This window comes from Equus caballus, chromosome 4 (assembly GCF_041296265.1).
Source record: "Equus caballus isolate H_3958 breed thoroughbred chromosome 4, TB-T2T, whole genome shotgun sequence".
Classification (NCBI taxonomy): domain Eukaryota; kingdom Metazoa; phylum Chordata; class Mammalia; order Perissodactyla; family Equidae; genus Equus; species Equus caballus.
This window is the reverse complement of record NC_091687.1, coordinates 70237941-70261775: the sequence shown is the minus strand read 5'-3', so window position 1 is coordinate 70261775 and position 23835 is coordinate 70237941. Positions and strand designations below refer to the sequence as shown.

Genomic DNA, 23835 nt, shown 5'->3' with positions numbered 1-23835 from the left:
TACTGACAAGTCTCTCCATCTGCAGTGACTTCCCCTTGACCCTACTGACTTTTAAATTTGCATTTTTTAATTATTTACTCAAAACATGAAGGTATTTTCATTTTACAAAAAATACTGAGATATGTAAAGTAAGAAGTCAAAGCTCTCCCCCGATGTCACTCCCTTTCCCAGAAGAAAGCCTTGTTATCAGTTTTGTATGGTTTTGTCCAGACCCTTTATAAGAGATTGCATGTGTATATTTGTACATAAAAAATAAACCCTTTGTTGGGATTTTCCCATAAACGACATCATACTCTGCATAGCAGACTATAAATTAATGCTTTGCCCTAAGAATACTCCTTAAAGCACTTTCCATTCTTGTGCAGTTCTGCGTAGTATTTCATAGTATGGTTGTTTTATTCTCCTATTGATGGGCAGGCAACTTCATTCCAAATCCTCATTATTCCCAATAATGCTGTAGTGAAAATTCTATAGTTCTCATTAAAAATAAGTGTGAAGATTTCTGTAGAAAAAAATGCCGGATCAGAATGTATACATTTTTAATTTTTTATAATCCCTCCAAAAGGGATATACCACTTCATATTCCCACAAATAGTGTATGAGAATACTTGTTTCCCCACACCCTTGCCAATATTGGATATTTTCTGTCTTCTTAATTTTTTCCAATCTAACACAAATATTATATTGTTGTTTTGATGTGTAACCCCATGCTTACTAGTGAGTTTGAGCATCTTTTCATAGGCATCTACCCCCATATTTGTCTTATCTAGTTACCCTCCATTCAGCCTTCACCTCCCACCACTCACAGGTCAGTTCCTTAGACAGCCTCTTCACAGTAACCCCCATTTGATTGGGTGATTTCTCCTGTGCTCCTATTTTGTTCCTTCAATACCAATGTCACCTCACTTGTCATAACTGTCTACTCCTTGTCTCCCCACTCTACCCACCCCATACCAGACTCTAAGCCTCTCGGGGGCAGGAATCAGCCTTGACTTCGCTCCATAGCCCAAGCCCCTGGCACATTATGTGGCCCCACAATAAGTACTCAATAGAAGAATTACTGAAGAAGTTCATAATGAGATCACTTCACATTTGTTGAGTGCTTTATAATCTACAAACCTCCTTCCCTTGCATTTTCTCAGATTGCCTAAATCAAATCAGATTTGCAGGAATTAACATTTCCAGGAAAATGCTAGGGACAAGGGAGGAGGAGTATAAACAGCACAAATTGAATCACCAGCTGCATGACGTGATGTGGATAAAAATAAACCAGTGTAACTTAAGCTCTCGGACTTTTAGGTGTGCCCTATAATAAATGTTCTACAAGAAATTAGCAAAGTTCATTAAAATGTTAAAACAACTGCAAGTCAGCAAAGTGGAGAAAATAAATTTAAAGTAAAATTATCAATTCAGCAGCCAAGTAGAAAGAATAAAACAAAGCAGAGACCTGCTAACAAGCAAATTTGGTTGATAATAGGTAAATCAAGCCTCGATGTGAATTTTTGCCCAGAATAATATTTTTTTTGCAATCTAGATTGGTCAAAGTAAGTGAACAACCTCCAGATTTCTCTAGTAGAATTCTTGTAGCCAACTGAACCTGAGATTTTTAGGTCATCTCAGTGCTCAAATACAGATCACAGAGATAATTCATCAATATTCCTCAAAAACTTTTCTGGGAAACACTAGTTCCAGAAGATGTTAAACGGGTATTACACACGTTTCTTAAAAAATTCCTACGTCAAGTAAGTTTTGGAAATGATGGTTTAAATATAGGGAAATAAGTTTATTCAGTGTAAGTCTTATCAGAGCTTTTAATAAGCCAAAAAGCTTTGTATATCTCCAAAGCATAATGTGAAACATTTTCTAGACTTATTTGACCACAGAACTATGTAGAATCTGTGTGTGTGCTTTATAAGATACATCTCAAGAAACTAGTGTTTCAGAGAGCATCCTTTGAGAAATGCTGTTTAGATTATTAAAACAATCTTCTATGTCACAACTGATTTTTTCAGATTTATAAGCATCCACAGCCTTAAATCTCTCAGTTTTGTCACAGTTTAATATTTACCCTGGTACAGTAGCCTAGAATCAAACCTGAGACTGAGAAAAGCCAGGATGGAGAGAGTTTTAACTGCTCCAAGCTCAGAGAAGGGCGGAGGCAGGAGTCTTAGTGGGATGTTAACCTAGCAGGCAAGAAGCCTTGCCTGAGTACAGCAGCTCATGAATTATTGAACACAATGCCTATGCAGTCGATTTCCTTGTACTATTTTGCTGCTCCAAATTCCAATCTATCCTGCTGTCTTGCTCATCTTTTCGTGTCTGAACTCCTAGGACCTCCTCTATAGTCATCCTCACCCCTGCACACACCCCTGCATAATTAGCCCATTGCCAGTCTCTCCGAATACACAACGAGTCATGTTCTGCATGTTTATCTCTCTCAGGCTGAAATCTTGGTTGTTCTGTGATGCAGTGAATTAGGGGTTACACAGGGCTCTGGGATGTGCTAGTATCAAAGAACTAGAAGGTATTTTAAAACTTCTTTAATCCATCTCCCTGGCCCCAAGCTGGCCTGACTTCCATCTACATCAGAAAGAAAACTATCCACCATTTTCTTCAAACTTCCTAGCAGTAAAGGTCCCTGGATAAAGGCTATCTAGTCTCTAAATTATTCAAGTTTACCCTAATCCTCTCCCCTGGCCCAACCCTTCACATCAAATGTTGCCATTTATCCTTCACCGACCCTGCTGCTAGCCTTCCGAGCCCCAGTCTTTTGTGTGACTTATTCCCTAAAATTCAACTTTATAGGGCCTCAGAATTTATACCCTAATTAATGGTGCCATTTTTTTTTTTTGAGGAAGATTAGCCCTGAGCTAACCACTGCCAATCCTCCTCTTTTTGCCAAGAAAGACTGGCCTTGAGCTAACATCCATGCCCATCTTCCTCTGCTTTATACGTGGGACGCCTACCACAGCATGGCTTTTTGCCAAGTAGTGCCATGTCCGCACCCAGGATCCCAACTGGCGAACCCAGGGCCGCCGAAGCGGAATGTGGAAACTTAACCACTGCGCCACCCAGCCAGCCCCCTAGTGGTGCCTTTGGAGAGCATCCAAAATAGCCTTGGAAACTTCACCAGGACCTGATATGTCATTGTGGGTTGAATGGTATCATACTTGGTTGGTCCCAAAAACCTGACATGCTAAGCCCTTGGGAAACTTTTGTTGCCTCCATCCGAGCAGATTCTGCTTTGAGTCAGCATAGGAGGTGATACTTTTTTCAGTTTTAAGTCAACCCCTTTAATTTTTCTGCATTATTCTTGAGGCTCTTTCTTGATTTTACTTTGTTTTGTTTTTTTTCAGTCATAGTGAAATGGATTGGGGTGGGGGGTCATTAGAAGACTCTCAGAGAAAGTGGGTTTTTTGGTGTTACCTGAGCCCACGTTGGGAAAAGCAACTAGGAGGCATTCTGTCTGAGATTTGCCTATTTTGAATTTTGGTGTTAGAATCAAAATGTGACCAGTGTGTCCTCACGTGAAATGGCTGTACTTTCTGGACCCTGCAGTAGATGGAGCTGATAAAATCCGAAATTTAATATGATATACTTCCAAGCCGGCTCCCCATGTTGAGGACACCAATACCTTAGGCACTGGGGAAGATCTGGGAAAGAGAACTTTCAAGTCTCCTCCTCTGCACACTTCAAATTGTAGGACTGAAGCAATCACCTCTTCTACTAGCCCACTGGACTGGTTTTTGATGCACCATAGAGGAAAAAGGGAGAAACAAAGATCGCACAGAGAAACTTGAGCCCAAATAGAGACAGGTGGGGGGGTGGGCAAGAGAAGGATTCAAAACAGTCATCACAGTTCACCTTACTATGCATAGTATCCTCAGTTTATCCTATTAATTCAAGTTCAAGTGACCCTGTACATAGATAACTTTCTATTAAGCAATTTCCTCAATTTGTAGGCATCTCAAATATTGTATTACAGGCTTCTGAAAATATTGTATTGATTCCTCTGTCTTCTCAGGATTCCTGAGCACTCCATGAGAAATTCAATTCCCAGAATTTATAAGACAGATTATGTATTTGGGGTGGGGATGAAAGAAAACAGTATCTTTGATTATGTGAAATACTTTCCAGTGCTTAGTACAAAACCTTACCCCAAAACTGTAGATACTATTTCTGGTCAGAAAGATTAATGAAACTATTTGCCCATTGGTAAAGATTTCTATATTCTTGTAATGAAAGATGCAACTAACTGTATCTATAGTATTGATATCCACACTATTTGTTCTCCATGAGCAGGTCATGAGCAAAACAATATTTCAGTACATAAACTCCATTTTTAGAATTATCAAAAATACATTTATGGCTAAATATTGGTAAAAATTACTTTCCCAAAGGAAAACAACCCCTCTTTATTGACCGTGAAATTATTTGAGTATTGAATTCAGATCTAATGTCCATTTCCCATCTGCTTTTTCAAGATATAGGAAAGTAGTCAAGGCAGAGGGTGTAAATGATGCAGTGTATAAAGTATTCATTTCAGGCTTCTGGGTAAGATAGCAGATTGAGCAAAGCATTTACTTCTCTCCCTTGAGAAACCACACTAAAATGACAGTAAATGAATCTGTCCACAAGCACAAAGAGAACAGGAAGAGCCAACAGCCATAAAATCTTGGAAGCCAGAAAGCAGCAGGATAAGTGGTAACTGACTTAGTCTATTCAGGAAAGCTGCCTCCTAAGCTAGTAGGAGGAAATGCCAAGAAGCAACCCAGTCTACACTGCAGAACCTCCAAAAGACTTGAGAATTGGCTACATATGGTAGCTCTAAAAATGGAGATGAGGCTAAAAACGGAAATATTGGTTGAAAGATTGCTGAAGAAGCAGTTAGATCTTCAGATCTCTTCCCAACTCCACACAGGTGGGCAGCTGCCCCTCCCTTACTGTGGTGTGAGACTAGAGGTTTGTTCTCTGGAGATGCTAAAATCAAGGGCTTCTGTACTGGGAGACAACAGACCTAATGAGGAGAGGAGCACCTTGCTAAAATACATACATGGTGAATGCTGAGGATCACCCACTCGCAGCCCCAGACTGCTGGCAGCCTGGCTGGAGACGAGAGGATCCTTCCCTGGGGAATCTGCACAGCCCAAGAGGAAAGCCCCAAAGACACTAACAGCAGGAGTTCCCTGAGAAAGGCCCAGCGAGCCCACCCCACAGTGAGGACCACAGGCAGCAAGCCACACCCAGGGGCCGACTTTCCAATCAGCTTTTGAGTTTTCAACCAGTTTACACTTTTAAATATAAGTCAACAATGCAAGATCGCCAGACATCTGAAAGAAGCCTCGAATGTGAAGGACAACACAAGGACAAAGAGAAATACAACTGCAAGAAAGCAGAGACTATCCTCTAAGGGGAAAAACGTATTTAACTCTAATTAACAGCCTACTTATAAAAATAACTAACATTAATATCTTCAAAAAGATAAGAAAGATATTACATTCATGAAATGAAAACATCATACTAAAATTAAAGAAATATTCAGAGAACAAAAAGGATCACTTGGAAATTATACTAGTGATATAAGATGATTTTCATGGAAAGGTTGAAAGATTATGTTGAGGATATCATCCAGAAAATAGAGCAAAAGATAAAGAAATGGAAAATAGGAGAGAAAAACTAGGAAATTTAGAAGACCAGTCCAGGTAACCCAATATCCAAATAAGTTCTAAGAAAGTTCTAAGATCTAAGAAAAGAAGTTCTAAGAAAAAAAGAAAGGAAGAAATCATCAGTGAAATAACTCGAGAACATCTCTCAGAACTGAGTGACATGAATTGCCAGGTTGAAAGGGTCCACAAATGTCTGACACTATGAATGAAAATAGAACCGCTCCAGGCCTGTCATCATGACATTTCAGAACACTTGGAACAGATGCCACTATAGGCTTTCAAAGGATCGAGGCACAGAACAGCTTCAGACAACAACATTGGGAGGCAAGAGCCAGTGGATGAATTCCTTCAAACTTCTGAGGGAAGATGATTTTAACCTAGAATTCTATAACCATCTGTTCTGGTTATCTAGTGTTGTATCACAAAGTACTAGAAAATTTAGTGGCTTAAAACAACAACAATTTTTATTCTCTCTCACAATTTGAGGGATCAGGAATTCAGGCAGAGCTTGGCTGGCCAATTCCTCCTCTCCACGTGACACTGACTGTGGTTATTCGATGGTATTCACCTAGCGGCTGGGCTGCAGGGTCCAAAATGGCTTCACTCACATAACTGGTGCCTGGGAAGGGGTGACTAGAAGGTGGGTTTAACTGGGTCCCTCTTCCTTTCTGGGTGGGGCCCCTTTTTTTTTTAACATACTTTAACTTTTGAGCAGTTTTAGGTTTACCGAAAAACTGAGCAGAAATTACAGAGTTCCGATGTATCCCCTCATCTCCTCCCAGATTTCCCCTATTATTAACATCTTGCATGAGTGTGGTGCATCTGTTATGAAGGAAAAGCCAATATTGATACATTATTCTTAACTAAAGTCGATAGTATACATTAGGGTTCACTCTTTGTGTTGTATATTCTATGGGTTTTGAAAATGCGTAATGACATGTATCTACCGTTTTAGTATCATACAGATTAGTTTCACTGCCCTGAAAGCCTTCTGTACTCCACTTATTAATCCCCCCACCATGCCCCCTGCTGCCTCCTCAAACTCCTAGAAACCACTGATCTTTTTACTGTCTCCATGGTTTTGACTTTTCTAGAATGCCATATAGTTAGAATCACACAGTATGTAGCCTTCTCAGATTGGCTTTTTTCACTTAGGAATATGTATTTAAGGTTCTTGTATGTCTTTTCACAGATTGATAGCTGATTTCCTTTTATTGCTGAATAACAACCCATTGTATGGATGTACCACAGTTTGTTTATCCATTCACCTACTGAAGGGCATTTTGGGTGCTTCTATGGCAGGGCCTTTATACATAGCATCTCCAGCAAGGTAGTCAGACTTCTTTCATGATGGATCAGGGCCCCAAGAGACCAAAGTTGCCAGGTATGTCAAAAGCAAGGCCAGAACTAGCATTGGGTCACTTCCACCATACCCTATTGGTCAAAGAAGTCACAGGACAGCCAAGATTTAAGGGTAGGGGTGTCAAAGATAATGAGGCCATCTTTAACCCACCATATCAGTCAACGAGAGGCAAAGTGATGATCCTAGAGGCTCATTTCCTCCTTCCTATGTGTAGCTGAGCAAGAAGTTGATTCCTCATGTTTGAGACTCCTCTTGTTTAACAAAATGATTGCTTATACCAGAAATCTATTATTATTATTACACAGTGACTTATAAGTACCAGAACCCACTTTCCTTAAAAATATGTAGGGTGTCCTGGATGTGTCTAGTCTAGCTTTTTCCTCTCTAAGACATCTCTTTGAAATAATGAGAGTTGAGAGACCAAATGAACACTGCTACTTCTCTAGTTGAAGTTTTTCCTTAACAAGTCCTATTAACCCTCTGTATGTTTCTAATTATAGTGCAAACTATGTTTCTGGGCCCATTTTACACCTCACCAGCAACACCTCACCACCTTACACCTCACCAAGTCAAAAAATAAAAAGATTTTCAGATATACACATGCTAAAAAAAAGAGACTTCCTACACAGCCTTCAAAATTTATTTAAAAGTATTTCCCATCAAAAACAAGAAAAATGTGGTCTTCCAGGATATAGGAGGTCTAACAAGCCTGAAAGAGGTAAAGAGAATCCCCAGGAGGATGAAGAAGGGAGCTCCCAGGATATCTGCTGTGCACCAGGGTGAGGACAACAAGTCGAGAGGAAGCAGGTCAAGAAGTTCCTGGAGAGACTTCCACCAAAAGATGAAATTAATAAACTATCTGGTACATCGGAGCATATTGAAAGGAGATCAAACAACTGTAAAAGATTTGAGGGTGAATTGATGATAAATAGTTAGATAATTAAGCAAAGAAACCAGACACAGCTACTAACTCCAGCGAGATAAAAGAGTTGTGAAGGGAAGAAAAAGAAATCATAGATCATTTGTAACTAGCTAAATCCAGATAGTGGGAAGTGAGTAGATAATGCCAAAGACTAAAAATCAAGATGTGGCCTTGAAAGTATACTGTTTAGAGATAAGGAAGAAAATACCCAAAGACTCAGTCAATTAAGGTTGAAATTATTTGCCTCTGGGAACAGAGAAATGGGAGGGGTGGGGGATAGTATGGGATGGCTGTTTATCACTACAAGCCTTATAGACATAAATAGCTAAACTGTTTGGTTCTATAAGGCTCACCACCTTAAGTCTTTGTTCAGGTTCACCTTTTCAGTGAGGCTTGCTCTGATCACTCTAATACAAGTTTCTCTGCTTCTCTTTTTTTCATAGCACTTATCACCTTCTATCATCCTCTATAATTTGCTTATTCATGACATGTAGTGCTTTTTCCTGCTAGAATGTCAACAATACAGGGACAGGAGTCTTTGTCTTTTTCATTTACCAATATGACCCAGGTGCCTAGAACAGTGCCTGGAACATAGTAAGGTTCAATAAACATCACTCAAGTAAAATGAATTTGATTTTCTAAACTATGTGCATAGGTAGCTTTGATTTTAAAAAGTAAAATAGGGCCAGCCCCATGGCCAAGTGGTTAAGTTCACGCTCGCTGCTTCGGTGGCCCAGGATTTCGCCGGTTCGAATCCTGGGCGCCAACATGGCACCACTCATCAGGCCATGCTGAGGCGGCATTCCACATGCCACAACTAGAAGCACCTACAACTAAAATACACAACTATGTACCAACGGCTTTGGGGAGAAAAAGGAAAAATAAAATCTTTAAAAAAAAAAGTAAAATAAATCATTCACCTCAAAACTCCACCATAAAGCAAAAATTCCATACTTAAAGTATTGCTCAGACATCTTGGTCTTCTATGAAGAAATACTATCATTAGTTTTCTCAGACTTCAAAAAGAATATTACTGTTAGTACATTCCAAGTGCCCAAACCTGGTACACACTTACCTTTCTGAAGCACTCAAGCAGTTGGCAAGTACGATAATACAATCAGTGAGAGTTACATAACACTTAAAAATAAATGGTGATTTACGTAAGGTTGTGAGATAGGAAGTTATTATGATGAAGAGAAGATACATCTGAGGAGTAAGTGAATACTTCTGAGTTTAATTATTTTTCATTCCTTTATACCTAGTCTTATTTCAAAAAGGATTTTAGGAAGCCTATAAAAGTATAGAGAATATAACATTAAATTACATTTAAATTAAATTAAAGCTTAGCAAAAGACGATAGAAAATCAAAGATATGACAAAGAGGAGCCAAGAAAATGACTGAAAATATGTGCAGTTATAGCCGGATACTGGTCACAAATTTGTCTCTAAACTTTGAGTCCATTAGTATTAGATTCAGCCACAAGTGGCAGAGAGACTCAACATATAGATGGTTTAAATAAGAGAAGACGTGAGTTTATTTCTCTTACACATGAACGTTCAGAGATGTGCACTTCAGGTCTGAGATGGGAGCTCAATGCCACTGGTCCTCAGGGATCTAGGGTCCTTCCAGCTCACCCCAGTTCCCCACATAGAACTTACCCCTATAGTCCAAGATGGTAGCATTCCTCTTGTGGGCAGCAGAATGGAGACAGGGGACAAAGAAGGAGCAAGAGTCACCTGCCAATTGTTTCCTAAGAAACATTCCTAGAAATTGCCACTTCCATCTCATTGTCCAGAACTTAGTGAAGTACCACTCTTAGCTGCAAGGGAAGCTGAGTAAAGCAGTCATCATTCTGGGCAGACATATGCCCTACTAAAACTTCTATTAAAATGGACGAAGGGGATAAATGGATCTGAACAGCTAGAGCATCTGCCATGGCTTCATAGCAACGGAAAGAAGAAAGGGAACATGGTCAGGTTCAAAACAACAGAGCTGATAAAGAGGACCAATTGCTCAAGAGACGTACAGCAGCTCTTTGTGAAAAGATTAGAAAGGGATGACCCTAGAGGTTTTCATTAAAAAAAAGTTTGATCTCACCACTTTGACTCAACCCATTTTGTAGGCCTGTTTCCTGTAACAACTCTTAATAATGCATTGACAGTTTGCAGAAAACATGTCTGCAGATATTTGATTTTCTGAGTTTGTCTTCACCACGTTTTTAAAAATCATAATAAAAACATGATTCTTTCAACTTCATCATGTGAATGTCCTGACATTAAATATACACATATATATTTGTTTCAGAATTACAGAAGACTCTATTTACCTTCGTTTACGGAAAAGAAACCGCTGCAATCACAGGGACTACCAGAATATTTCAAAAAATGGTATGTAGCTTTCCACCGAAGTCTTGACCAATGTGCATTTAATGACTGGTTTTATTTTATAAGTACCACAAAATCTGAGAATTAGCTAACAAGGACCACAGACTGTTTCCCTTTCCAACACCACTGCCCTTTCTGAGAGAGGGGCCCTGGGCTTAGAGCCTCTTACCCACAGCAAAAGAGAACAAGAACAAGATGCAGTCAAGGCATAGACCCAAGAAGCAGGTCAGTCATCCAAGAGGAAAGTTCTAGAATGGCCAAGGTTCAGGGCACTCAAGGCTCAGGAGGCGAGATCTGAGTGAGCATTAGCAGAACAAGTGCTGAGCAAAGTCAAAGTCATTCATTGCAAAGGCTCTGCTCTCCCCTATAGTGCAGTTTCCCACATTTCTACTGGGATCAGAGTTTTAAGAAAAATAGCTAAGTGTTTGTGAGTGAAATCCCCAAAGCCATTAAGGAAAGGGAATTTTTCAGAGTGTTATCATTTTGTAGGACTGTTTCTTGCAACAATTCTTAATAATGCATTGACAATTGCATTGGAAGTCATTCCAGGTCGCCATCAGCTTCCCATGTTTCCCAAGACATCTGTGTCTTCTGGGCTTACTTCTTACCTGTATGGTTCTCACCTCCCACCTGGGACCCAGATGCAGTCCATTGCCACAAGATTGCAGTGAAGCTTCTGATTGATAAACCATGGCCTGGCTAGTGCCTAATGATTTTCCAAGTAATGTTTTGTGACACCAGAATGCAGAAATGGCAAACACTTTATGTGTGTGTTGCCACTCCATCTTTCTAAGTCTGGGGAAGATATTACTGATCAACCTTGGCACTCTTGTCTGCTACACTCAGATTCCACCTAAGCAATGCTCCTAACGCAGCACACCTGACAGTCATCATCGACAGATTAGACTTGGCACATAAAGTTAAACTTATTTGCCATCCCTGTGCCACCTCTAATTAACAAGACTGCTAAGGAATTTTCCAGGCAGTACAAGCTTTACCTAAATATATGACCTACAAATAATGTATTTCTTATATATTCTACACAGAATAAATATTCTATTCCAAGAACTATATAATTTTTTTACTAATAAAATAATAGCTGATATTTATTGAGCTCTTACCAACTGCTAAGAACACTTTATGTATAATATTTCAGCTAATCCTTTCAACAAACTGTAAGGCAAGTATTATTATATTTCTTCAGTTCCAAGATACCACTGATTGTAATAACTCTGGGGAGTGTTAAGGGAGAAAAAAGGAAGGAAAAATTACACTGTACACATTGACTGCAGCACTCAACCCAATATCAAATGTGTTAAAATATATTTCTCAGAATTGAGGAATTATAATGATATCCACACTGTTACAGCTGAGAAAACAGAGGCATAGAGAGACCAAGAACCTTGTCCCAGATCACAGAAATAGCAAGTTGCAGAGCTGGAATTCATACCCAGTTTGTCTCACTCTACTCAAACACCAACAAAGATAATACAGTCACTAGTCTGTGATCAGAGATGATCTACAGAGAGCGATTGGCCTCACCTCTCTGCATGTGAACACAACCAACAGATCATTGGAAAATTATCATCAAACCCGGCAGAGAATCATCGTAGACACAAAGTGGCTATTGGCCCCTTTTTGTACTTTCTCTTTTCCTTCAGTGAGATATTCAAACAGCTCTCATGCTGTCAAAAGCTCTCTGTCGATGTAGACTGTAAAAAACAAAGAACAAAACACCAGTGTGGAATATTATGCAGCTCTAGAAAATGATGGTGAAAAGTCCATATATTTTTACTTAGGAGGACAAAACGCTTCCAAAAGAAAAATCAGGATATAAAATTGGATAGTAGAGTTTAATCTACTGTATTTTATAAAATAAAAGAAAAAACTAGCTGTACATAAGAAGATTGGTAGAAAATATGCCAAAATCATTATGTTTGATAGATTATGGATGATTGCTTTTTTCTTTTATTTTTACTTTTCTGTTTCCCAAAGATTTTACTTTTATATAGAAATAACCTTAGGAAAAAAAACTCTAGAAAGAAACTGAATCTAAGAACAGTAAAGTCTTACCCAACATCCCAGAGCCGAGGGTACCAGGTTAGAGTGAGGAAAAAGCAATAGGATTCTGCCAGGACCGCCGACCATCAGCTGCTCTCTCTGTGTGCCTACAACACAGTGTTTCTCTCTCTCACAAGACCCAGACATGTCAACTCAACATCACTTTCTACCCACAATGTATACAGCAATCTCTTGTGAAATCAAAAAGACCAAAGTAAGATATTCCAAAAAGTACTCAGTACCCTTTTTAGTAGATATTTCTCCTTTTGTGGTATGCTGTCTTGACAGCATTCCTTTAAAATTCAGTTTGTGGAGATAAAAAGGGAAAAAGAAGATGGGAGGAGAGTCTAATCATGAACAAACATGCACATACAAATTTGATGGAGACCTGGGCTTCTGTCAGATTTTTGTCTAATGAATAGATGTGGGCGGGGGGGGAGGGGGGGGATTCTTTCTTTCCTGTTTTTAAAATTTGCAACCCTTAGAAATACATAGAGTGTATATTTTGTCTAATAGAACTTCTCTGAAGATGTATCTTTATTTTTCTAAGGATGTAATTCTAAAAGGTTTTTTTTTTTTTAAGTTTCTCATAGTTACTCATAATTCAATGTTCTGGTTTTATTCTCTGGCCCTTCTTCCTAGTTTCTCTTGCTTTTCCTCACTCTGGATTTTCTTTTAATATGCAGCATGTAACCTGACCACACGCCCCAAGTTATTTCAATTACTCCCCAAGGTTTTTATTAGATGTAGGAAAAGTCAGCTTTCTACATCCTGCATATTTATGGCTACACATTTTTCAGAACCAGCAAAAAAGAGTTGAATGGAATATTAAAGAGTTTTTTAAAAATTGTAGGGTAAGAATTAAAGAAACAGCTCCTATTTTCCTCTTGAGGTTTATGTACAAGATCTCAAAAATTCTGTAGATACCTCCATCATAAACCATTGCCACTGATTATAAAGCATTTTAAATTATAAAATATTGAAGTCATCTTTAATTTGGTTTACTGATTCTCTGGCATGGACAGTGAGGCACGGCAAGGCTCCTGCTAAATCTTCTTACAGTTTGCAAAGAAGATGCTTGGCAGTGGCTCTTACGCATTCCAACCTGCCAATCAGCCCAGGTGAGGGGGGCCAGTGCCTGAAGGAGGAAGGTTCAAAACACAACATCACCTCACAGAATACACCTCACAGGTGCTCCTCACAGAACATCACCTTCCTGCCCGGAGATGAGAAGTGAGGCCAAAGAGCAGATATCTTCCCTTCCTTGTTGCTTTGTAAAATATCCTTCTTTCCTCGCAGTATAAAATAGCAGGCTGGTTTTGAATTCAGGCCCGGGAATTGGTGTGTAACTTGGACAAATCATTTAATTTTTCTAGGCTGTTTCTGCATCTATAAAATAGGGGTCATGGTTCAATGAGCACAATTGCCAAAGGCAACCCCGGGGCCTCATTCTGGGTTGCCAAGACAACAAGCCAGCTCCAGGGAGCCATCTTCACCCCACCCTCCGGGGGAGAGGCTGCACCCAGACTCAGTGGGATGGTGGGATGATGTAAGTTTGCCCTTTCTCCCATAAAGTCGATTCCTTAAAATACATCACATGATATTGTGGAATTCCTCACGAAGGCCGGATGGGGCCCACTTTGCCCAGTAGGGATAATAACCAGTCCACACCTGAACTTCATGGGGCTACTGTAAGGATGAATGGGAAAAATGCAGTGCTTCCTAAATGTCCACCATCATTGCTAACACCACCTACCAACTGTTCTACTATTTACTCAGCATTTAAAAAAATCAGTCACTTTTTCAATGGAAATGGGTTTTTTAAGGAAATAAGCAGATTTGGAAAAAAAAATTTAAAAGACGCATGCCCATGATGGGAAGGCCTGCGGCTCTAAGAGTTTGAGGGCAGAAAGAGAGGCATCTAGGGTTGGGTCTCCAAGCCCCTAGGGACAGGAGCAGGCAGGAAGGTAATGGGGATGGGTGAGGAGCAGTGGACCCAACCTGGAGAATCGGACAGAAAGAAGGGAGGTCTTGGAGGGAAAACCTGGGCAGGAGGAGGAGCGGGAAGTGAAGGAAACTGGTAGTTGGCAGGTCTGAGATTGACAGAGGGGAGCTGGGTGAGGGATACAGGAAAAATGAGTGGGACTGCGGAGGGAGCCCTGGGGAATGGGACATGGGTGCAGCCTGGGAAGCGGACTCAGGGCTCCCCTTGCAAGGCTGGAGGAAGTGTAAGATGAGAGCAGGATTAAGTTGGAGGGGAGTAAGAGCTGAGGGTGGGGGAGATGAGGACTCTGAGGATGGGTGGGGCAAGGGATGGAAGCTATAGGGTGGAAGGGACTGGAGAACAAGCCCTGGCTGGTTGAGTTGGGAGTTCTAGAACATGCTGGAAGGAGGAGAAGCAGATGAGGGGTTTCACCTCTCTAGCAAAGATGATCACCCCTCAGAGACTAGAACTTTAAGCATGGATGCCAGCTGATATCCAGCTAGGGACGCCAGGGTGGCAAACATGGACCCCGAAACCACCTCCGATACCTGTGCTGCATGTTCCACTCTCTCGGACCTCGGCTTTGGGCCTCAGGGCCTCATGCTCAGTGCAGACTCAGTGAATATTAGCTTTTATTCAGCCCTCACTGTCCGTGCCTGACCTTGTTCTCCCCTCACTCACATGCCCAGCAGAGCCCCTCACTGTCCCGTTACACAAGCCTCCGTTCCTGCCTCTGCTGGGCACTTTCCTCGGCTTGTAGCTGCTTTATTCGCTTTGAGTCTGGCTTCCCAGTCTCACCATGCTCCAGCACTGACCGCAGCATCTGCTGCACATGGTGGGGACTTGTCAACCCGACACGCTTTTTTTTTTTTTTTTTAACCTAAATGATTCCTAGGAGCTACATTTAAACTCTGAAGAGAGGAACAGCACAGACAGTAATCTTTTGCCAACCTAATCCCTCCATGGTGGACAAAAACCAAGACTGGCAAGATGACGCTTCATTTAAAATAAAGGGTAGAAGAAAAATGTTAAAGTGGTATCCAATATGTATTTTTAAGTAAATAAAAATTCGTAAGGCATCTACTTCCAAAATAAACAAGATTCACCTGCTTTAAAAAGCAAACGGGTCACAGCCCCTGACTCCCGGCGGCCGCAGCGCACAGCCCCGGAGGAGGGCGCTCTGACGCGCCCACGGGCTGCGCGGAGGACCTCGTTACAGTTTCCAAACAGAACTTCACTAGCTTGGAATAGAATAACCTTTTCCCTGGCAGCCTTCCTCATTCTATTTTTGCAAGTTTAGCAAAACCTTGGCGTGAACACCTGTTTTGGGTTGCTTTGTTTTCAGAAAGTCGGAAGTTCTTTAGGGCATGGGTTTTTTTTTGGGGGGGGGGGGGCCAGTCTTCCATCCTTACAGTGAGAGGTCACCCCTCTCTGTGCACCCATATGCTCCCCGACTTACTGGGAGAATGGGGAACTGGAAGTGTATAGATATGAAAAACGGAGGATTTGAACACTTCGCTAAAGTTCATGTGTTTACAGCCGCACCCACTCAAGCTCACCCCAATCCCCTGGCTGCCGCCCAATTTTAATCTTGAACGTCTGAACTTCTCCACTCACCCTCCATCCCTCACACCCCAAAAAATTTCATCTTCCTGGTTCCCTTCTCTGGGCTTTGGTTAAACCATCTGGAGAATAGGAGAGAATCTGACAGGGGCAAAATTCAGACCAGCCTATGAAATTCATATTCAGACCGTCTGCATGATGGACCGTCTGCTGGGAAGGCTAAGAGGGCGGATGGGGAGGAGAAAAGAAAGTTCGGGCACCCAGGGGCTGAAGGAAGTTTCTAAGGTGGATTGAGGAGGGAGGCCCTGGAGCAGGAGCAAAGTGAGGGGAGAGGATGGAAAAGGAGAGGGGATTTCTACACGATGTGGGGGACTGTGTATCCATAAGAGCTGTGAGTAAGCTCAGTGCTCCCTCCTGATGACTGTTGATCTGCTTTTTCTACACATCACTCCTCCGAGATGAACCACACGAGATTACCAGCAAAGAAAACCACCTTATTCATATGTCAAAATACAGTACAGCTCACTCTTGTTGCTCTCCAGTGAAAACTCAGGAGACACGTGAGCCCTCCATTCATGAGACTGATCCTTCATGCCTTCATTAATTCTGCAGATACTGTTGAGCGCCAGTGGCCATGATAGGCACAAAGGATAAAAAGACTGAATGGTCATGAGTGCTTAGACCGTGTTCAAGTCATGAACTCTCACTGGCTGATTCTATAACCTCAGTGAGCCCCTTCCCCATTCTGAGCCTCAGTTTCCCCATGTGTAAAAAAAAGAGTATACCAGATAATCTCAACTTCCATCCAAGCTCTGTGATTCTGAAATTCTAAATCAGAGAGTGTTAGACTAGCAATCCTCAGACTCACACCATGTTTAAGTCTTTTGTTTTTTAATTTAATTTGTTGCTGATACAGTCACGCACCACATAATGACGTTTCAGTCAATGCTGGGCCACATATATGACAGTGATCCCATGAGATTATAATGGAGCTGAAGAATTCGTATTGCCCAGTTTCACCATAGCCATTGTAAGGTCATAGGGCAAGGCATTACTCATGTGTTCATGTCAATGCTGGTGTTAACAAACAAGAGAAAAGGAAACTGCAGGAGAAGAAAAAGAAGAACCCCCAAGGAAATTCTCAGTGAAGCATTTAGCAGAAGTTTTTGCAACCTCAACCAGCTCTTAAAAAGTTTGAAAACAGGACCAGCCCAGGTGAGCTACTGATTAAGTTCAGCATGCTCCACTTCAGCGGCCAGGGTTCAGTTCCCCAGTGTGGACTTACACCACTCATCTGTTAGTGGCCATGCTGTCATGGCAGCTCACATAAAAAGGAACAGAGGAAGATTGGCAATGGATGTTAGCACAAGGTGAATCTTCATCAGCAAAAAAAAAAAAGTTTCATAACATGGACTCCCCCGCTGAAAAAGTTTTCACTAATAGAGAGGAATGTTCATGGTGAATTATCTGCTTACAAGCAAATTTATGATGAAAAAAACAAACCAAGCAAACCACCATGGACATATTTCTCGAAAAGAGTGACACCTTCTCAAGAAGAGCCTCAGGCAGGTCCTTCAAGAGGTATTGCAGAAGAAGACATTGTTCTCGTAGGAGATGACAGCTCCATGCATGGTATGGCTCCTGAAGACCTACTAAGGAAATAAGATGTGGAGGTGGAAGACAGTGATATTGATGATCCTGACCTGTGCAGGCCTGGGCTGATGTGTGTATTTCTGTCTTAGTTTTTAACAAAAAAGTTTAAAAAGTAAAAAAAATTTAAAATTTTCAAAATAGAAAAAGGCTTATAGAATAGGGCTATAAAGAAGAAAAATATTTTTGTACAGCTGTACAATGTGTTTGTGTTTTAAGCTAAATGTTATTATAAGAGTCAAAAAGTTAAGAAAGTTCATGTTTATAAGGTAAAAAAGTTACAGTAAATTAAGGTTAATTTATTACTGAAGAAGGAAAAACGTTTTTCATAAATTTAGTGTCACCTAAGTGCACAGTGTTTATGAAGTCTACAGTAGTGACAGTGACATCCTACATCTTCACGTTCACTCGCCACTCACTCACTGACTCACCCAAGCACCTTCCAGTCCTCCAAGCTCTATTCATGGCAAGTGCCCAGACAGATGTACCATTTTTTATTTTTTATACCATATTTTTACTGTACCTTTTCTGTTTCGATACACAAATACTTACCATGGTGTTACAATTGCCTACAGTATTCAGCACGGTAACATGCTGCCAGGGTTGTAGCTGGGGAGCAATAGGATTTCCCCTAGAGCCTAGGTGTGTCATATCATTCTGTCATTGTCACACAATGACAAAATCGCCTAAGGACGAATTTCTTGGAATGTATCCTCATCATTAAGTGGTGCATGATTGTATTTTAAAATCAAGAGGGGCTAGCCCCATGACTGAGTGTTTGAGTTCACGCGCTCCGCTTTGGTGGCCTGGGGTTTCGCCGGTTCGGATCCTGAGCGCAGACATGGCACTGCTCATCAAGCCACGTTGAAGGGGTGTCCCACATGCCACAACTAGAAGGACCCACTACTAGAATATACAACTATGTACTGGGGGACTTTGGGGAGAAGAAGAAGAAAAAAAAACAATTGCCAAGATTGGCCATAGATGTTAGCTCAGGGCCAATCTTTAAAAAAGAAAAAGAGAGCAAGTGAAAAAATTAATTTAAAAAGACAAAAAATTGAATAAAATAAAAATCAAGAGATTTTACATGAAATTCTAACTTCTTGTTTATCTTAGAAAATCATCAGTTCTGGCAACACAGCCCCACTCCTGCCTGGCAACAATTTATCAGAGCTGAGTAGTGGCCTCCCTTTCACCTGTTCAGGTGGATTATGTGTCATGTGTTTGGCCATGATTCCCTCTCTGCTCCTTTCACACGTGGATTTAGCGACCTGGCCCCTCTGGGCATTTGAGTTTTTGACCCCTCTCCCAAGTCTAAGTGGCCAGAAACTATTCAAGTGAAAGTATAACTATGACTTCGGTGCACAAGTCAGAAGGTGCGGAAGAGAGGAACAGCTCTGAGAACCGACCAGGCCATGGGCATCCAGCAGAAGGTGAGAAGCTGCGTCTGGAAGATGTTCTAACGAGAGTAGACATGAGGGAGAAGTCCATCCTGCTGTTAGACTTAAACCTGACAAAAAGGATTTTGATTCTTCAACAAGCCAAAGAACTGTCGAAGGAGCTTGCCCTGGGCACGGAAACGGCACTGTTCAGGCCTTACTCCAAGTGGGAAAGAACAGGTTGATGTCCTTTCAGGCCACAGGCAGCTAATCATATGTTTTCCCCAAGAATACTGCCGAGCACCGTTGGTCAGGGCACAACTCTCCAGGGCTGTCCGTTAGCAAGATGGGTGAGCTTAGCTGTTTGAGGTGCGCTGTTATTACTTCTGTAGATTTTAGCTAATTTTAAGTACTGCTTACTTAGTTCAGTTCAAGTACTGCTTTAACAAGTACCATAAACCAAGTAGCTTATAAACAACAGGAATTTACTTCTCACAGGTCTGGAGGCTGGAAGTCTGAGGTCAGGGTCCAGCGTGGGCAGGTTCTGGTGAGAGCCCTCTTCACAGCTGCAAACTGCTGACTTCTCATTGTAGCCCCTCACGGCAGGGCGGAAAGAGATCGAGCCTCTGGCCTGCTCTTATAAGGGCACTCCATCCTCATGACCTAAGTACCTCTCAAAGGCCCCACCTCCAAATCCCCTCACAATGGGGATTAGATTTCAACATATGAATTTTGGAGGAACACAAACATTCAGTCTATAAGAAGGACCTTCTCTAAGACAGACACTATGCTAAGTGCTTTCCATACTCCATCTTTATTTAATCCACAAAGCCACCCTGTTTTACAGATCAGGAAACTGAGGCTCAGAAAGGTTAAGCAACTTGTCCAAGGTCCATTAGCTTGTCAGTGGTAGAGCTTAAACCCATGTCTGTCTCATACCAGACATACCACAGCGTGTCTGTCCAAGCTCCCAACCGTGCCATACTGTCCCTCTTTGAGATTCTAGCCTCTAAAGCCACCATCTTGCTGCCTAAGACAACCAGCACCTGCCCCGGAGGCAGCTGGGTGTCAGAGGGAGGTTCCTTGACCCAGCCTCTGTGCCAGCCCTCTTCATCAAAAGTGGTCCTCCCGGAAAGGGATAGAGGCAAGAAAAAAGTAAAAGCAGGGTGAAGAGACAAACTATGAATGAGTATGAATCCAGGCTTCGCTGAATTCAGTTATATGTTGCAAGGGCTTATTATTCTCATATCACCACCACCCTCCCACCGTGAGCTCTATTCTGGAACAAAGTAGGTTTTATATCTTCACCTAGCTAACTGAGCATCTGCTATTGTATTCTTGCCAAAAATGCATAACCTGATTTAATCATGAAGAAACATAAGAAAAACCCGAATCAAAGGGCATTCTATAATATAGAATTATAGGTCAGTACCCTTCAAAAGCGTCAAGGTCATGAAAGACATAGAAAGACTGAGGAACCCGTCCAGATTAAAGGAGACTAAGGAGACGTGAATATGATATGTAATCCCGAATCGGACCCTGGCCCGGAAAGTGGTTATTAGTGGGGAAATCAGTGAAATTCGAATAAGATCCATAGATGAGACAATAGTATTGTACCAATGTTGGTTTCCTGATTTTGATCATCGTACTATGATTATGAAAGATGTTCACATTTAGGAAATCTGAGGGAAAGCTATGTGTAAATCCTTTGTTCTGTTTTCACAATTTTTATAAATTATTTCAACTTTTTGGAAATCATCTCAAAATTAAAATTTTAAGGCAATTTCTTTAAAGTGAAAAAGTATTAGGGAGAAGCAAAAAAGTCACCTTGGCCAAGCAGAAGTAGGCCTTCAGCAAGCATGTGGCGAACCGACTACTGGGTTGAGTATTTGGTCTCAACTCAAACTGTTGAGAAGAGATGACAGAAATTATTTATAACAAAACAACCAGGACAATTCTATTTGAGAGCCGTGATCCAGGGTGGTCACAGCAACGAAGATAGATCTTAGTGCCAAGTTTTGAGATGCTTGACCTAAAAGGCAAATGCTTACAGATACAGTCAATGCCTGCAGGCCTCAAAACTTGCTATTTTTCTTAAGGAACAAATGTATCTTCAGGATACAATGTTTAATTACAACAGAAACTTTTGAAAGAAACATTTCAATTTGACACATCTCAGATAGAGGGACACATTTCCCTCCTCTTGTTAGGAGACATCATTCCCATTTTTAATACTTTCAAGGCTTTCAATTTCAAAGAATCATTAAACAATGGAGACAATCTGATCCAGGTGGGAGTATTTCTCAGGATTAATCTATGCAACCTTTCCTGGTTTCTCCTTGTTCCATGCAATTCATCCAAGTAGGAGCAGGGCACCTTACAATGATTTTAACGTGAAGAGTGTGTGCTTTCGACCCTTCCTCCCGTTCCTCTGGAATCTGCACACCTGCAGAGGGCAAATTCAGAGAAAATATCTTACCCTTTTTTGTAATTGTCAATGGCAAGGGCTCCTGAAGTCCTAGAGGGTCTCCTTTCAATGGATCCCTTTGGTTTAGGGCTTGAGATAAAGGAGATCCTGGGGAAAGCTCCCTACTACTTCTGTTGATAGCTCAAATGAACTTGCCAGGTTTCTATCAGCTCCACAACCTCCTGGACTGTGCCTTTTACCCCTGGTCTCCTCTTTTATGTCCCTTTCTCTCATTTTCCACTTGATTTTGCCCCCACCACTCCCTCTGTTTCCTCTCCAATATTGCAATAGGTGCTAGAAATGGAAAGATGAACAAGACAAAGTCCCTGCCTTCAAGAAGATCATAACTAAGTGGAAGAGAGAGACAAATAAGGAAACAATTATGGTTCTTGTAAATGACACTTAGTATAGAGATAGGTTGAGGCCTCTGGAGCTGAGAGACATTTAGCTCTGCCTGGAGAAGGAGGGCGAAACTCCAGAGAGAAGGTACATTTGAGCAGAGAGCTCTGCAGAAAAGAACAGGAGTCCAGAAAGGGTAGGGAGATAGTGACTCAGCACATAGAGGCTCCAAGGGCGAAGTATCTTTGGGGAAGAGAGAGAGGGAGGTTCAGCGTGGCTGAAGGATACTTGTGAAGCCGTGTCAAGTTTTGAGACCAGAAGGATTAGAGTCATGCTGGGAAGGCTATCACATTCTCTTAAAAATATATGTTTGGGAGAATCATTTATCTAGTTTGTCACAGAAATTCAGAAGCACACTTGTGAACTTGAAAGCATTTTCAGCAGTAGAAACACAATCAGAAACTGTCACAACAAACAATTATTAAGTGCCTACTATTTTGAGCTCAAGGTCACTATATTAGTCTGAACGTTTCTGCTTATTGCAAGCAAACATTTTTAGAGGAAAAAAGGAATTTAAATTTCTCATGGTGGATTTTTTAACTGGATAATACAAATCATGCTTTTAGAAATGCTTCCTAAATTATGAAAATACAGGCAAAATCTGCATTATTTAAAATATAATTAAAGTTAAGTAACATTATTAGATTTATTTCAGGTCAATGTATGACACCATATTCTCTGTGAACTTTTTATACTCTCTACAATGCATTCAGGTTTCTGGCTCTGGGTATAATGGAGTAAGCACTCTCCACTCGGTCTGTCCCACTGAATGCAGCTATAAAACCTGCACAGAATGAATGGAACAGCTTTGGAGGACTCTGGAAAGTGAACAGTAGCAGGCTGATTGAAGAAGAAAACTAGAATTATGAGTACATACCACCAAGCAGTAGTGAGGTTAGCATTTTGTTGTCCTTTGATGTCTCCCGATCTGGACTCAAGGTCACCAAAAGCCCAGAAGTGAACATCGGCACAGAGAGAACGGGTCCAAAGAAACAACCTAGTTCTCACTCTAAATGGGAAAAGGGTCCCCTGGCAGTGACAGAGCAGCACTGGGGACTTGCAGGTGCCTAAAATTCTGGGGAGGGGTGGAGGGAGAAGAACTGCCTGTCCACTTAGAAGAGCCGTAGTCCCAGGAGTGTGGGGCAAACCCCCTATTGCTTATTTTCTCGCTCTGTCTTCCTGTCGTTAGGTCCTACCATGAGTGAATTTGTGGGAAGTACATAGGGGAAGGGGGGGCGGGGGAATTGGGGCTTTAGGACAAAAGAGGGGAGCCCAGGGAAGCAGAAAGTACCAGGGAGATCATGGAGAGGGAGGAGCTTGGAAAAGCAACCCCATGAAGTTCTCTGAACTGCGGGGCTCAGTCCTGAGCTGCACATGCATGGATCTGATCCTTAATAGCATACCAAAGACTGTGAGAACTGAACCCAGGTGTAGACCACTGCCCAGGTGCCAGAATGGCCACACAGTGGCACAGACATAAGACAAATCAAAACAGCACTGCAAAGGCTTCAAAAATGAAACTGACAATGAAATCACAACCTCAAAGAAGGCTGGTTAGAACTTGCCACCTGAACCTAACCAGGTTGATTGTCTACTATAAGACAGAAATACAAGACTCGGAGTCTTATAATAGCCAAAAGGCCTAGGATAAAATCCAGAATTACTCAGCCTACAAGGAACCAGAAAAATCTCAATTCACATGAGAAAAGAAACTAACAGATGTCAATGGCAAAATGATACAGGTGTTGGAACCATCTGACAAAAACTTTAAAGCAGTGGTTATAAAATGCTCCAAAATGTAATCAAACACTCTTGAAATGAATGGAAAGATGGAAATTCTTGGCAAAGGAATAGAACATATAAAAAGGAACCAAATGAAAATTTTATAATTGAAAAATACAATAACTGAAATAAAAGGCTCACTGGGTGGGCTCAGTAGTAGGGTGGACTTGAAGACAGAGCAATAGAGCTTATATAAACAGAGAGAAGAAAAGAC

At 41.3% G+C, this 23835-nt stretch overlaps 1 protein-coding gene across 1 annotated transcript in view; it reads left to right on the top strand.

Annotated features, from left to right (window-relative positions):
* AOAH (acyloxyacyl hydrolase) overlaps positions 1 to 23835 on the top strand; it is a 180808-nt gene that overhangs the window by 115791 nt on the left and 41182 nt on the right. Inside the window, exon 13 of the mRNA XM_001501241.5 lies at positions 10257 to 10339. Within this exon, the coding sequence (XP_001501291.1) occupies positions 10257 to 10339 (83 nt within the window). The remainder of the gene's footprint in view (positions 1 to 10256; positions 10340 to 23835) is intronic.